The following is a 14,396-nucleotide window of genomic DNA, read 5'->3' on the forward strand; positions in this document are numbered from 1 at the left end:
GGACTTCTGACAATATTATATGTGCTCAGTGGAAGGAGCAGCTAAACATGGTGCTTCCCCCAAGCAGTGTACAGCTCTGACATGAATTCAGGTGTTTTCTCCTGCCCTTTGTTCTATGCAATGTGGCTCACTCTAGCACCAGAGGGCCTAGCAAGGTTTATAGGTAAACACAGAGTGGGTGTGTGGGGTGGTCTCATTTCCACTTTCCCCCCATGTTTTTAAAACAAACAAATTAGAATTTTAAAACAAACACATAGAAATTGACTGAGTGCAAAGCACCATAGAAATGTATCTTCATCACTACAGGTACACTGTTTGAAGATTGGGGTTACTCCTGACCTTCACACTTTTATCTCTCCCCATGCTCCTCCATTAAATCCTCTTGAATTTGGAACCAGTCTGAATTAGTGACTCTAAAGAGGTAGTTCAACATTACTGAGAGCATGTAAGTTTGGGAGGGAAGATATTCACTGGGGTGGAGCTGATGGAAGGATCTGTTTGCCCCAATCTCCAAATGGCTCCATGGTCTCCAAGAGTGCTCAGCTATCATGTTAGCGGAGTGGTTTCTCTTTCAGGGGTGATGAGAGCATGGAGTGGCAGTCAGCACTGCAGGGCAGGAATGTTGCCTTCACCTGCGGGCGGACTGTCAAAATGGGAGGAGATGAGAGGATTGTTAATCAGCTCCTGATTAACTTTGGCCCAGACCATCCGAAGACCTTGTGGGAAACAAGCACCACATTACCAAAGCTCCCCTGCGTGCTGGGGCTAGAGCTACCTCCTGCCCTATCAGCTTTACAGGCTGTGTGTGTCTCTTGCCTCTGTCACACCCCAAAGTATCGGCTGTGTTTCTCTTGGTGTGGGATGACTGGAAAGAGACCAAAATCTGTAGAGTATGTTACTGAACACTGATGTGGGAGGTCTGTTGTTAGCACCAGTGTGAGTGCTGCACATCTGAGAAACAAATACGATGAGAGGGGCTGTGCACGTGGAACGCTCAGGGCATGGGCCCCATTCCCCCTTTAGATCTGCTTGGCGCTGACAAACCCATTAGTGGCAGCTTGGTGCTGCTGCTGATCAGGACTTTGCTGAGAGCAAAAGCCCTGGAGCCTGTTGGCAGCTGAGCTTTGCACAGGACCAGGCTGGTGGAGTCAGTTACCCCCTCCCGACCCATATGGTGCAGATTCACAATCAATTTTCTGAGCACGTGGGGTTTCTGGGAGACATTTGGCTGAAGTCTAGGCTTTGTGTAGCTGCGTCAGCGGGTTCTGGGGTGGGAAGGGCACTGGATTTCACTTCCCTGTTTCCTTCCTAGAGCCTTGCTGACAGAGCTTCCTGGACCACTAGTGTCAGGAAGGGGCAGTTCAGTTTCTAGAGGAAGGTGGGAGGGAGGAGAGGCTCAGCCCCACCTGCATGAGGCATGAGAAGGGCACCAAACCATCCTTGTAGCCCAGCTGCTTCCTCCACTAAAACGACTAGACGGAGTTTCTGCCATACTCAGACTGTTTGGAAACATGTTGATAAACTTCCAAATGTCTATTTTACAATCCAGATGTGCTAGTCTTGGCTGTAAACCCTCATCTGAAGAACAGGTGTGCTATAATGTTTCTAGCAGTGGCTCTAAAGCCAGCTGGAGGCCTGAACTGAGCAGGGGCCAAGGGGCTGATGCCATATAGGATATGGATACTAGGGCAGGAACAGGTGAGGCAGAGCGCTGTAGTTCAGCTGCAGTTCACATCAACCCAGAGTCAGACTGTGAGGGAAGAAAGGGACAAGCCAGAATATCCCCCAACCCCCAGGCTCTGCTTAGCAGCACTGGAGCTGTCACTGAAGAGGCTGCCCTGCTTGTATGGGTAACACAGATGCATCCTGGGCTGCATTTGCCTTGGTTGGATCTGTCCTGGTGAGGAAGCACAGGGCTAGAGCTGGCCACCAGCCTGTGATTTCTCGTGACATCCCCAGGAGCCCTGTGGTCTGGGAGGCACTGCAGGTCAGAGCCCCTCCCTACTGGCATTGCTATGGGGACTGAAATAAGTGGGGCAGCTGCTTCCTTGGGCCAAACTTCACATGCACTTTTGTCCTGAAAAGCAGGTGTTCCTTCTGGGCTGGGAAAGGTGTCTTGCTGGGTCTGGATCTAGTTTCTGAAAGCCATGCTGAGGAGAAGCACAGTCCCAGAGGAAGGACTGGTAGCAGCAGTGAGCTACCAAAGAGGGCACCAGTTCTCTGGTGTGGGAAGGACAGCCAGCCCTAGGTGCAGGCTGACAGGAAGCTTGTGGATGGTGAGGATGAGGCAGGGCACAAGGTGCTGATACCACACCACTGCCTGATACCACACATGGTGCCTGCAAACTCAGACATGAGGTCTGTGCTGATAGCCTATTGTTCTGCTCCCCAGGTCCCCAGACTTGCTCTCACATGGGATTTTAGTTCCACTGTTACCTCTTGGTGATTTGTGTAGCCTAAAGCTTGTCAGTGATGTCCATACCCTGCACAGATCCAGCCAAACTTCTGCAGGGAAGCAGAGCCTGACTGAGAACAACCTGCCACAGGAGCAGGTGCCTTTGCTGAAAGTGAGCAGCAAGGTCAGGGTGACTCAGGCCAGGGGCCATCTGGGTCCCATATCCTCGTGGAACAAGAAACCAAAGTGGCATTGAGAGGGATGCCCAGAGACAGGACTTTTCCTGCCACCTGGGGTGGCCCTGGACATGCTCTGTGCCCAGCCAGGAGCATTCAGCATCCCAGTGTCCCTTACAGTGGGCAAAAGGCTAGTAGTGAGTGCTGTTGCTGTATTTTCATCTGCTCCCAGATTGCACTCCTGGCTGGGAAAGAACTTTCCTGCTCTGTAGCCCTGCCTGCCTTCCTGCTGGTCCTCTGCAGCAGGAGCTGCCCATAGACCAGCTCAGCTTGCACAACCTCAAAGCAGGCAGTTCTGACCTGATGCTGTTGATGCAGGGATGTTCCCCAGAAGTATCAGGAGCTCCCCAGCTCCTTCAGTCCTGCCATTCTTCAGGAGCTTCCCTTGGCTCAGGGATGCAGAGGGCCTGGCTCTGGGAGGGAGGAAGGAAGGATCTCTGCAACATCGATGGTGCCAGCTGCCTTCCTCAGCTGCCACCTCTGCTGTCAGGGCTTGCCAGCCCTGAGAGAAAGCAGGTGGCTGTCTGCTGTTGGCACTGATCTGGGCTTGAGCTGTGCAGTCTTCCTTGCCTGCTCAGATGGGCTGAAATGAGGAAAGGGGCGAGGGTGGGAAGGCACAGCCTGAAAATGCATGCCAGAGCTGAGCACAGAGGTAATGATCATCATCAGAGAACATTGTCCCTGCTTTTGTCTTTAGCTTCAAACTCCTCTGGGAGATGTAGGAGAATCATAAATGCCTTCTCTTTAATCATGTTATGGACTTCTGTGCCTGGCATGGCCCCTGTCTGGGTGGGAAGTTCATGCTTCCCCATCTCAAGCTCCTTGTGTTTCTCAGAAGATTATGACCTGATGTGGTGTGGTAAGAAAGGGGGCTCATCTTCTCTGCAGCTGACCTGCATTTATTTCTTTGTTGGACTCCCATTCATCATTATTCTTATCTCCTGTAAGAGTGTGGGTCCTTTCTTAAGGCTGTGTGCCACACCTAAATGTAGTCACCACCTGACAGTAGTCAGCATGGCAGCTAGTGAGGGAGACTTGTGGAGCTGTGATGTCACCAGAGAGCTGGATTCCCAGCCTATGAAGTCATAGCTGGGAAATTGGGTACTCAGCCTAATCCCAATAATTACCCAATGGGACTGTAAAGTGTCAATGCATTAGTCTCCTGCACGATGACTATTTAAGCTCTAACACATGCCACCTAATAATTGCCACTTTTTTCAGTTCCCTAAGATTCACTTATTAATAAGCTATTAAACATCCCCTTGAAGTCATTGCATTGTAAAGAGCTGAGATCACAGCTCATACAGTGATTGCAGTGCCCAAACTGGTAGGAAAGCACCTAAAACCCTGTGATGGGTGTGAGCCAGTCTCAGGATGGCAGAGTAATCAAACTAATATGCAGATATAACATCACCCCCAACAATCATTCTTATTTCAAGATCTACCATCATCAGTTTTACTCTGTTATGCAAAGTTGAAGAACTTAAAGTTCAAGTTCCCCATGCCCTGGGCAGCCACAATGAAGTTTTTAAGGAAGGAGCACCAACCTGAAGGAAACTAATTGCTTTTTAGAAAGATTGCTTTGGAATCAGAAGTAGGAATGAAACTACTTTAGTCACAAACACTCTAGAATTCAAAGTTCGATTCAGGTTTGGTTTGTTTTTGATCTCTTTGTTGTTAAAAAGTTCAGCGTGGGAGGAATTTCTGAGGAAGAGCTTCTTCATCACAGTCTGAGCATTGCCTGGTTTCTTCTGTCTTCACTGCTGGATCAACTCGTTTGCATCTCTTATATTTTCTACAGGTTGTGGTTTTGTTCAGAAGTGCTGCCTGTGAGTTGTACCAGACACCAGGAATGGGGACTTTTCACATAGGAGAGCACCTCAGGCTCCCTGCATACCCTCAAGCTGCAGTTCCTGCTTGTCTGTTCCCTCCCAGTCTGTGACATGCTGGTGTTCAATAGCTGCCCCTGGAATAGCCTCCTGGCACTGAGACCACAGTGAAAGGGGGAAGAGAAGGTTATGGTAATTCACACTGTCAGGGCCCTTTCCACTGTTTTCAGCAGTGTCCTGACCTCCCAAAGGGAGGATCACAACCCATAAAAATGGCAAGATGTTCTGCTTCCTCCTTCCCTTTCCCTTTCCCTTTCCTTCCTTAGTGAGGACAGCTGACAAACGAGTGGAGCAGCTGAAGTCCCCCATCCGGCTGATGTCCTGAGCAAGCTGGTTCCACAGGGAACATGTGACGGAATGGATTTCCTGGGCAGGGCAGCCTCTGTGCTCTTAGGGCACGATCAGGCTTTCCTGATTTTCAGGCCCTGTTCACTGCCATGTGCAGTTCCAGCCACAGGTACTGAAGAAGCAGAAAGGCCAGACCAGCCTCTTGGGAAGAGGGAAGATTGCAGTCAGATAATTTCAAACAGGATTTCATTAATTATAAATGAACAGACTCCCTTGAGCTGCTGTAGCTCTGCATGAGTCACATTCTAACTGAGCATTCTTTTTTTTCTCCTGAGGAGTTGCCAAACGGGCTCTAAATAGTGTGATGGATAAATAAGGAACCAGCTGTGCTCTGCATTCAGCCCAACCAGGGCCTTTCTACAGCAATAGCCCACAGCAATCTCCTCTCTGCCTCACTCTGCACTCCCATCCCTTGGGTTTTGTCACCCGATCATTCTCTCCAGGTTTCTTTTTCTAGTGGCATGTCTTTATCTTCTCTTGTAACCTCTTTTTCAGCATGTGGTCTCAGCCCTTGGTAATGCATGGACATATGCTTAGACAACAGCATGAGCAGGAAATCCAGTTGTAGGACACCAGTTGCCTGGTCTGTGCCTCCTTCTCAGAGATTTTCCTGGTTAAATGAAAGCAGAAGGAATGATAGAATCAGCAAGCCTTGGACTTGGAACTGGACAATTTCTCTTCTGTTTTCTGACAACAAACCACTGCTTACATAGCTCTCAGCTCCCAGGGAGAAGCCAAGATTTCCCCAAGGCTCTGAGGGATGCACCATGAGTGTGTGGAGGTGGCTGAAGGACCAGGCTCTGTGTCTGGCTGTAGTGGCTTGTCTGTTGGGTGGGAATGTCTACTTCCCTGAGTGCCCATAAATATGGGTATGCTGAGCTGCATGTACCTCATAGCAAAGGCAATGGGTGAAAGTGCTGTCCATGGAGGATTTGCTGGCTGTGTTTGCAAATTCAGAAGCTGCTTTTCCTTCCTCTCTGATGCCCATGGCTACAGAGATCCTCTCCAGAGATCTCTCTGTATTGCTGCCTTGAAATTGTTTCTCGATCCAGCTGTCCACAGCTGCCATGTCCTCCCTCCTGGTGTGAGATGGCTCTTTTCAAAGAAGCTGCGTGTTCTACCTCTACAAGGCTGGCTCCACACCCTGATTTTTAAGCCAGTGAGCCTGGCCAACCTTCCCCTGCCCTTGAGCCCTGAGCAATGGGAGCACTCCTTCTTCCTCTGCGGGAGCTGCAGGCAGCTTCTGAATCCCTGGAATGTGTCCCATCTGCAGCGTGTTACGGGTATGCTCTCAGCAGAGGAAGGAGCACATGTGGGTTGTGAACCCTTCTGAAGAGGAAGAAAAGGGGCTAATTAATCGAAGGGATACAGTGCCAGGAGCCACATCTGGGGGCCAACTGGCCCTGGAAGCATGGCTCCCAGGTGTTAGCACCCCCAGGGAATTGTGCAGAGCTGGTGTGGACCCAGTGGCTGGGGTGAGGAAGGCGTGAGGGGGCCTAGCACAGAGGGGCCCCCATCAGCACAGTCTTGAAGAGTCCCTTCTCCCTGTCCTTTGAGAGGGCTCAAGATGAAGTGACTTATGCTCATCCCTCCAGGTCACAGCCTGCTTTGACCCCTCTGCCTTTGGCCCTGTGGCTTTGGTCCTCAGCTGCCCCAGCACCCCACCCTGCCTGCCACAGACAGAGCAGATGAGAAGTGTCATCAATGCTGCCACACTTGCTCCTCTTCTCTGCAGGGTCTGATGAGCCCCTTGCTTTCTGAGCTGGCTGCCAGGTCTGCCTCATTCAGCTCAGTGCCCTGGCCCTAGAAAGCATGGACTTGTAGAGATGCTGCAACCGTGTCTGCCCTCAGACTCTCCTCTGGTGCCAATTTTGTCACCTAGAAGGTCACATGGTAAATTAAGGGAAGTGAAGGCAGCAAAAAGCACTTTGAACTGCCTGCCTGAAGGTCATGTCCCCAGGGGTGCCCTGTGCTCCCTGCTGCTGGGGACTGGGCTGTCAAACCCTGCTTGCTGGCTTATTGCCCCATCCTCACTCTGCTGCTGCTGTTTTCTCTTCCCAAGTGTGGGCTTGACCTCAGAGGCAAGCAGCCCAACCATCCACACTCTGCCTGTGTGAGTTCCTGAGCAATGAGGTATGTAATGTGTGACTGCAGAGCCCCCACTGTGCCGCATGCTGAAGCCCAACCTGCACTAGGACTCCCCACACCCCCTGTCCTTCCCCTTTTCTAATGGGTTTTGTTTTGGGAATAGCCAAAATATGAGCCATGGAACACCTGCACATAACTCCTGTGCCCTCAGCTCCTCATGCCAGACAACCCTCAGGTGGGGGGACTGGGGGCCACTGCCTCAGCTGGCCCCTGTTCTGCTGCAGCACTCCTGTGGGATCAAATGGCATCAGCACATCCCTGAAAAGCTGAGGAGTGTTTGCCCGTGTGAGGCAGCAAGGAGCTCAGTGTCCAGCTCCAGGGGGTTACTGTAAACACGGAGCTAAGCTGATTTGAGAAGGGATGCCAGCTCCCTGGGCCAGGCTCCACCGCAGCCAGGGGTGGCTACAAGAGGTGCCAGGGGGCCGTCGATGGCTCCCTTTGCACATCTCATTGCTCAGCACCATTAGGGGCCACAAGCTCCTGGAGCCCCACTACTGCTGGTGCCCCAAGTGCAGGCTCCTGTGCACATGTTGTCCCCTGGGGATACTGAAGTTGTCTTCTTCTCAGGGGTGACCCAACATCTCTGGGAAGGAGTAATGCACTTGTGCCCCCTGTTCTGGGGTCTCCTGTTCTGGCTTTGAGCACCACCTTGGCTCTTGGCTGCTTTGTTTATGGCTTTGTTTATGGCATTGATAATTTTCTCATGACAGGTTTAGGCACAAGCATTCTTTCCACTGCTGCATAAGAAAGTAATTAGGTGAGGATGGAAAGGACATTTTTCCTCAGAACAAAGGAACAAGCCACGGCTGTTAGTAGGCATTGCTTATGACATCCACTGTCATGCAAACCCCTGCCCAAGTGACTGTCTCTGCCCTGACAGGACAGAGAGGCAAGCTGATTGCACCCCAGGAAGTGCCAAAGCACCCTCTGAAATTTCTGTCTGCCCTTCAGCTGCCAGTGCCAAGGTAAAGCCTGAACCCGCTCTGCCCATTATTCTGGTCACACTTGCTCACCCATGAAGTTACTCCCATCTCCCTCACTTGCTGTCCCCAGCCAGAAGGGATGTGCTGAGGCCCAGACCCAGCATGCTTTCATCCCCTGAGCTTTTTCTCCTTCCCCAGCTCCTCTGCATGCTGGAGGGTAGGCAGCAGTGCTCCTATCCCAAGAAAGAGGTGGCTGTGGTCTGAGAGAGGGTAAAAGTCGAGGGGCAATGAGAAGAAGGGAGATGGAACCACTGGTTTCAAACAGGAGAGGCTTTAGGAGCACAGCTGCTGGAGGCTGGAGAGATAGAACAGGGCGAGCTGGACAGACCCCTCTGATACAAAGCTGTTGGAAAGCAGACAGCTTGGTGAGAACCAGGGAAGGCAGCGCCTGTAGTAGGAGGCTGAAGGGAGAGGAGAATCAGTGGGATAGGGCTGTAACAGGCTGGGGGAGCAGTGGGCACAGAAGAGGAGCCAGTAGTCCTATGTTGCAATCACCTCACAGATCAAAAGGAACAAAAGAAATCAGATAAAATCATGGACTGATATGACAATTTGCCTTTTAAACCCAGTGGCTGAGCTGCAGCAGCTGGCTGGAGGAGCCCCTACCCTGCAAGCTGGAAGCTGTAAAGGTGCCCCTGAAGGATCACTCTGTGCACACACAGAGCTCCTTGTGTTCCCCTGCAGCCATCCAGCTGCTGCACTCAGGGTCACCACAGGACCCACTGCAGGCACAGAACCCAGTGAGTATCTCCTTCCTGTGAGCATTGCAGTGCTCTAATATGTCTTTGCATGTAGAGATGCAGCAAGAGACCTTTAGTCACCTACTAAGGTAACCACTGCTTCTGTGGGTGGGAATGAACCCACCCCAAATAAAGGACAGTGTCTGCACTCCAGTGGGAGGATTTGCTCCTTACCCAAGGTGGCCAAGAGCAGCAGAGATCTGTAGAGATGTGACAGAGCACGAGCTTAAGCTGATGTGTGTGGCTGAAAGGGGATTTGTGCTCCTGTTTTCCCTCCTCCTACTCTTCTCTCAGTCTTTCTCAGTGCATATAAAGCAAAGCAGACATTTTAAGTCCTCCCTTGACCTCTTGGTACTCAAGCAGAGGCAGATGGGGGGAAGGATGGGCATCTACTCTAAGCTCCTGATACGTCTCCTGAAAGATCTCTCAAATTGAAGGACCTCGAGCTTATAGGTGGGTCCTTTTCTAGCCTGAACTTATACAAGGAAGATTATAAAACCCTGAATGGGGTTGAGAGGATCTAAGAGCTCTGGAGCCAGCGTGGGATAGCCAACAAGGCTCTTCCCATTGCCGTGCCTTTCTCCTGGTAGATGTGATTCGGAACAGCGAGAGGGCTAGCGGTGCTGATGCAGCTCCAGAAGTCCCCAGATGCCGAGGGACAGCGGTGTATTCCTCCGGCCTCCGAGTCTTCTGCTCCGCGCTCTCCAAGCCGGGGTCGCTGCGCTTTCCTTTGCGTTCCCAGCCGCGGCGGGCCGGGCTGCGGAGGCTGCACACCGCCTGCCGGGCCGGGTCTCCCTGGCCAGGCAGGGGTTAAGGCTTCTCTGTTGTAGTTTGTTTCCCTTTGCCAAAGTGGGTGTTGCTGGAATGTCTCCTCTCCTAAGAAGGGGGGCCGAGCCGTGTCCTCTGGAGAGGGGGGATGTCAGCATCAAAAAGACACAAAGGGGGAGGTTTCCAAAAATAAAACCCTCCATCCCCTCCAGGCGCTGCCAGTGCCAGAGGCAGGCGCGAAGGTGCTTGGAGCTGCCTGCGGAGCGCGGGATCTCGCTGGCAGCCCGGAGAGCGGGGCCGGCCGCTCTTCTCCTCTTCCTCCTCCTGCGGGGGCCGCCCGGCAGCCCTCTCCCCTGCCTCAGCACTGCTCTCTGCGCCCCCGGCCCCGGTGGGCGGCAGGTCCCGTCGGAGTCCCGGAACGGGATGGGGCGGTGAGCGGGGGCGGAGAGCCGGCGGTCCCCGCTGCCCCGCGCCCGCCGGGGGATGCCGGCCGGGCTCTGAGCGCTCCGCTCCGCCCGTGTCCCCTCGCCACCGGCTGACACCATGCGGGGCGCTGCCGCCAGCCTCCTCCCGCTCACCTTCGCCGTCCTCCTGGGCTTCGCCCGCTGCCGGCCGGACTCGGCGGCAAGGCTGGAGCCGGGGCCCGGGGGAGCGGCGCGGCTGCGAAGCCGCGGGGCTGCCCTGGGGGCGGCGGGCACGGCGAACGGCCTGTCCCCAGCGTCCCGGTCCCCTCCACCGTCACGGCCCCTCCCCGCAGCCCTCCACGTGGATCGCGGCTCCGCGGCCGCCGCGGGGAGCCCGAGCGGTGCCGACGGCCGCGGGCAGCGTCCCGACCGCGGGCTGCCCACGCCCCGCGGCCAGGCGGGAGATGCCGCGCTCGGTCCCGGCGTGGCACAGAGGAACAGGCAGGACGCCTCCCGCCAGCGGCAGGGCAGCGGGCTGAAAGCGCGAGTGGTGCCCCGGGCGAAGGAGCCAAGCGGCAGAGGGAGGATGGCGGGGTAAGTGCTGCGGCCGGGGGGATCCTGCCGGGGGTGCCTTGCGTGAGCCCCGGCCGGAGGGGCAGGGTCCCATCGCGAGCCCCGTGCTGCACCCCCTTTTCCATCCCGCGGGCGCTGCCACGTCCCCCGCGGGATGGCGGGGCAGTTCTCCCCGCGCTCCCGGAGCGACAGCCCGCTCCATGCCCGCTGTCCTGCGGCGCGCCTGCCCCGCACTTGCGGCCGCTCGTGGGTGCGTGTGTGTCGGAGTGCGCGCAGGGTGCCGTGCCACCGGCTCTGGGATGCCGAGCCCTCCTGGCAGAGCGGGGCCCCGGCTGGCAGACAGCTGCGCGGCCCCGGGCAGCGTCCCAGCTGCCCTCTGGGGCTGCCCACGGCCGTCCCGGGAGGCATGCGGGGTGGGGGACTCCGAGGGGGATGTGATGTGGTTTAGGTGGTGGAGGAGCTGGAGGGGCTTGCTTGGCTCTGCGGGACGGGGTCTGTCTGCTGCCGCTCTTGCTGCAGGTACCTGGCCTCTTGGCTCCTTCCTCCCATAATGGGCCCCTTGTAAGCACTCCCCGCCGCAGCTTCCCATGGCTTGAGTTGGCTCAGCCGAAGGAGGCTTCCTATGACTTGCCTGGCAGGGCCGCTTCCAGCTCCAGTCTCTGGCTGCAGCCCTGTGGAGGTGGAGGGGATATCGTATGGCGAGGCCAGCTGCTCGGCCGTGAGGGGAGCCTGGAGAGCCGTACAGGCTGATGGACTTTCAGCCCTGGCCCCTTCCTCGGCAGCTCCCTCGCTGCTCTACCGTGGCTGATTAGCTCCTTTGCCACTTGGGCAGGGCTGCCAAAACCATCGCGCAGGAGTTTGACCAACCCATGCGGCACTGTGTGTGCCTGCTCTCATGTGAGCCTTGCTAGGGGGATTGTGGGGGCAGGCTCTGGGTTTACAGCCCTCTGACATGGGCAGAAATGTCTTCTTCTAACATCTGGTGGGGAGCTTCACTAGAACTTCTCTGGGTTTTCTCTTTCCCATACTCATCTCCTTGTAAAGTTTAGAGACAGAACTGTTTTCTGTGCCACTTTCCTTCAACAGATCCACAGAAGCACCAAGTTCACTCTACTTCTATTATGTTTGACACATAAAGTATCACTAACAACTAGGCATATAGATTCTGAGCTTACCCAGCTCATTATCTTGGCTTGTCAGCCACCCAGAGAGGGGGTATTGGGAAGATTCAGTCCTGCTCAGTCCGATTTGGACATTTTTGGGCTCAGAAAGATTTTACCCTTTCTGCAGTTGGAATGTTGTCAGTGTTGCTTTGGGATCATGTAGCAGTTTGGTTGAATTTGAGTCATCTGATACCTAGCATGTTTGTTTTCAGAGTGCAGCTGCCTCTGGTGACAACAGCTGGCCTGTGCTGCTGTCAGGAGCAGGAGGGCAGCCCAAGGTTCACACTGTGTTCAGAAGAGCGCTGAACCTTTTTGCAAGTAGCTTTCATCCCTCAGTCCTGGGTGTAAACAGGGATGGTTGGTCCAGCACTTTCACAGTTTGCCTGTGACCTGAGAGTGCCATTGCCTCCAAGCTCAAAGTAAGGAAGAGCTGTGTCCTAGTGCTGTGTTTCATGTGCAGGCTCTGCTGAACTTTCTGCCTCTGCTCTGCACTGGAAGATCAAGGCTGGGGGTCAGAGCTTTCTACAATCCCCAAGAGCTTCAGTTCTGCAAAGTGTCTGTAATGGCTTTCTGTCAAACTCTCACTTTTGAAGCTTCTCTATAACTTACTGTCTTCAGAGCTTAAGAGAAAGCCTAGCTGAAATAACTGTCCATGAGTAACCACATGGTGTTGCTCCTCATGGAAAGCTAGCTGCTGCTGCCTCCAGCCATTCTGGGAGACTCTGTCCTTCCACCTCATCCATCTTCTTACACCCCTTGCTGCCCCAGACACATTTTCATCCAGGAAACTCAGGGCCCTTAAAAAACTTCAAATTGTGATGTTTCATTTTTTTGCCAGGTGGGATATTTTCTGTTCTGCTATTTACATTGAACTCCTGCTAGTCTCTGGTATGACAACCTTCATTTTCCTTTGCTCAGGTAACTTTGCAGGTACACTAAACCCCAGTACTGTTTATTTATACAATTATTTTGGCTAAAAATTGCAACTCCTACATGTGTTGCCTTTTTAGATTCCCCAGTGAGAGCTTTCTGCTGGTACCTGCAGGGGTCCCGTGGAGTTCTGTGGTTGAAAAAAAACCCTTTTATTGGCACTCTATGTTTTTCTAAATAATTATTTTCTCACCTTGTCTGATAGCTGCATACCCAAGATTGAGGTTCTTTCCTAGGGACTCTTTAGATGCCATCCTGCTCATGTCTGACCTTTTTGCAGGTGTGACTTGTACAAACAATTTCTTGAATGCATCCAACTTCAAGACTTTGCAGAGCTGAGTTTTAGTATTTTCCCCAGAAGACCCACTGTGACTTTTGATATCCCAGCAAACATCACAGAAAACTACTGCCTTCTGGCACTGAGTGAAGAAAACAATCCAGCCCTGAAAACATCACTGCTTTGCTCTGCTCAGCTTAACATCCCTGTTTCTCCAGCTCCCCTGACTAGAAGGATTTTCCTGTTGAGTGTTCTGTGGTAGGGTAGCAGCAACACAAGCCAGCTGTGACTGTACTTGTGTGCTGGATGCATCCCTAATTTGGGCTGGCCAGTCCTGCTGCGAGGACACTGTGGGCATCTCCCTCTGTGTCAGTGTCCCCTGGGTTGTGTCCCCTCTTGTTCTGCTGCCCTGTGGCTGGGAGGGTGGGTCACAGTGATGAGGAAGGTGCGTAATGGGAGAGTAATTTGGGGAGCCTCTACTTCTGGTGCCTGCCTGGACAGTTTCAAGGGGCACGTGAGGTTTCACAGGTAGCAAGCAGAGAGTCCCAGACTCATTCTTTCTCCATCCCATTTTCTTTTTGGGCATTCTACACCCCAGTCCACATTTAATCACTGTTGTAGACACCATCTGTGGCTGCATAATCCTGCTTTACCCAGGCTTTGTGGCATATAGGTTCTCACTGCAGTGTGTTTACAGGATTGCTCAGGAGTGGAGGCAGTTAAATGCTGGTGTGGACTTGGCAGAGTGTTTTCAGTGACTCATGGATGCCAGCAGCCTTTTGCTAATGTTCTTCACTGGGTCTGACTGCAAATATTTCATATGCATTTGGATGAAGTTCACTTTCCTGCAGTAGAAAGGCAGACCTGATGATCTAATGGTCCCTCTGGCCTCCTGTGAGGATGCTGTACATGGTCTGAATGGAGTCAGCATATCTGGCAGCACAGAGTTCTGCGTGAAGCTGAAAGATGATGCATAGATTGCTGTTAAAATAAGTGGTGAAAAAAAGTGTTCTACTGACTGATTCAGAAACAGTATGTGATCATTACTGTAAAAGCCAAGATCCTACTACTGTTTTCTTGTTTTCCTTCCCCTGGTGCCTGTTGTGGTTGCTTGGTCTTGTTTAAGATAGCACTGCAAAGTCTTGCAGGCTGTTCTCGTCCTGGGCACCTCTGCATGCCTGAGTCCGATCCTGTTGGTGCCTCTGGCTGCAGCAGCAAAGGAGGGGATGAAGGAGTGGCTTGCAGCAGCTCCTTTGCTCAAGTCCAAGGTTGTGCCAGTGCATCCAGTCAGGGCTATGAATGGTTCTTCTGGGTGCAAGGAGGCTTCATGGCACTGGCTTCAGCTCTGTGGGGAGTTTCAAGGGGCTCTCTGTCCCAGAAAAGGAGCAGGCGGGTGAGTAGTGCCTGGGAGCTCCTGTACACCAAGCTCATCATGCCAGGGATTATACCTGGGCATGGATGGTGCATGTGAGCCACAGAATGAAGCAAAAGCTTGTTTTGCAGTTGCTTGCTGCTGCCTGTGCTCTTTGGAGACCTCAGGGT

General features: G+C 53.3%; 1 protein-coding gene across 4 annotated transcripts in view; it reads left to right on the top strand.

Moving 5' to 3' along the window:
* Positions 1-9,718: 9,718 nt before the first annotated feature.
* The window catches only part of LTBP2 (latent transforming growth factor beta binding protein 2), a 71,294-nt gene continuing 66,616 nt past the window's right edge, over positions 9,719-14,396 (top strand). For 2 of the 4 annotated variants that reach the window (XM_064423855.1, XM_064423854.1), the window contains exon 1: positions 9,719-10,505. In XM_064423855.1, coding sequence (XP_064279925.1) covers positions 10,051-10,505 — 455 coding nt within the window. In that variant the 5' untranslated portion in view covers positions 9,719-10,050. The remainder of the gene's footprint in view (positions 10,506-14,396) is intronic. The other 2 variants (XM_064423852.1, XM_064423856.1) reach the window with 1 other exon arrangement.

This window comes from Passer domesticus, chromosome 6 (assembly GCF_036417665.1).
Source record: "Passer domesticus isolate bPasDom1 chromosome 6, bPasDom1.hap1, whole genome shotgun sequence".
NCBI lineage: Eukaryota > Metazoa > Chordata > Aves > Passeriformes > Passeridae > Passer > Passer domesticus.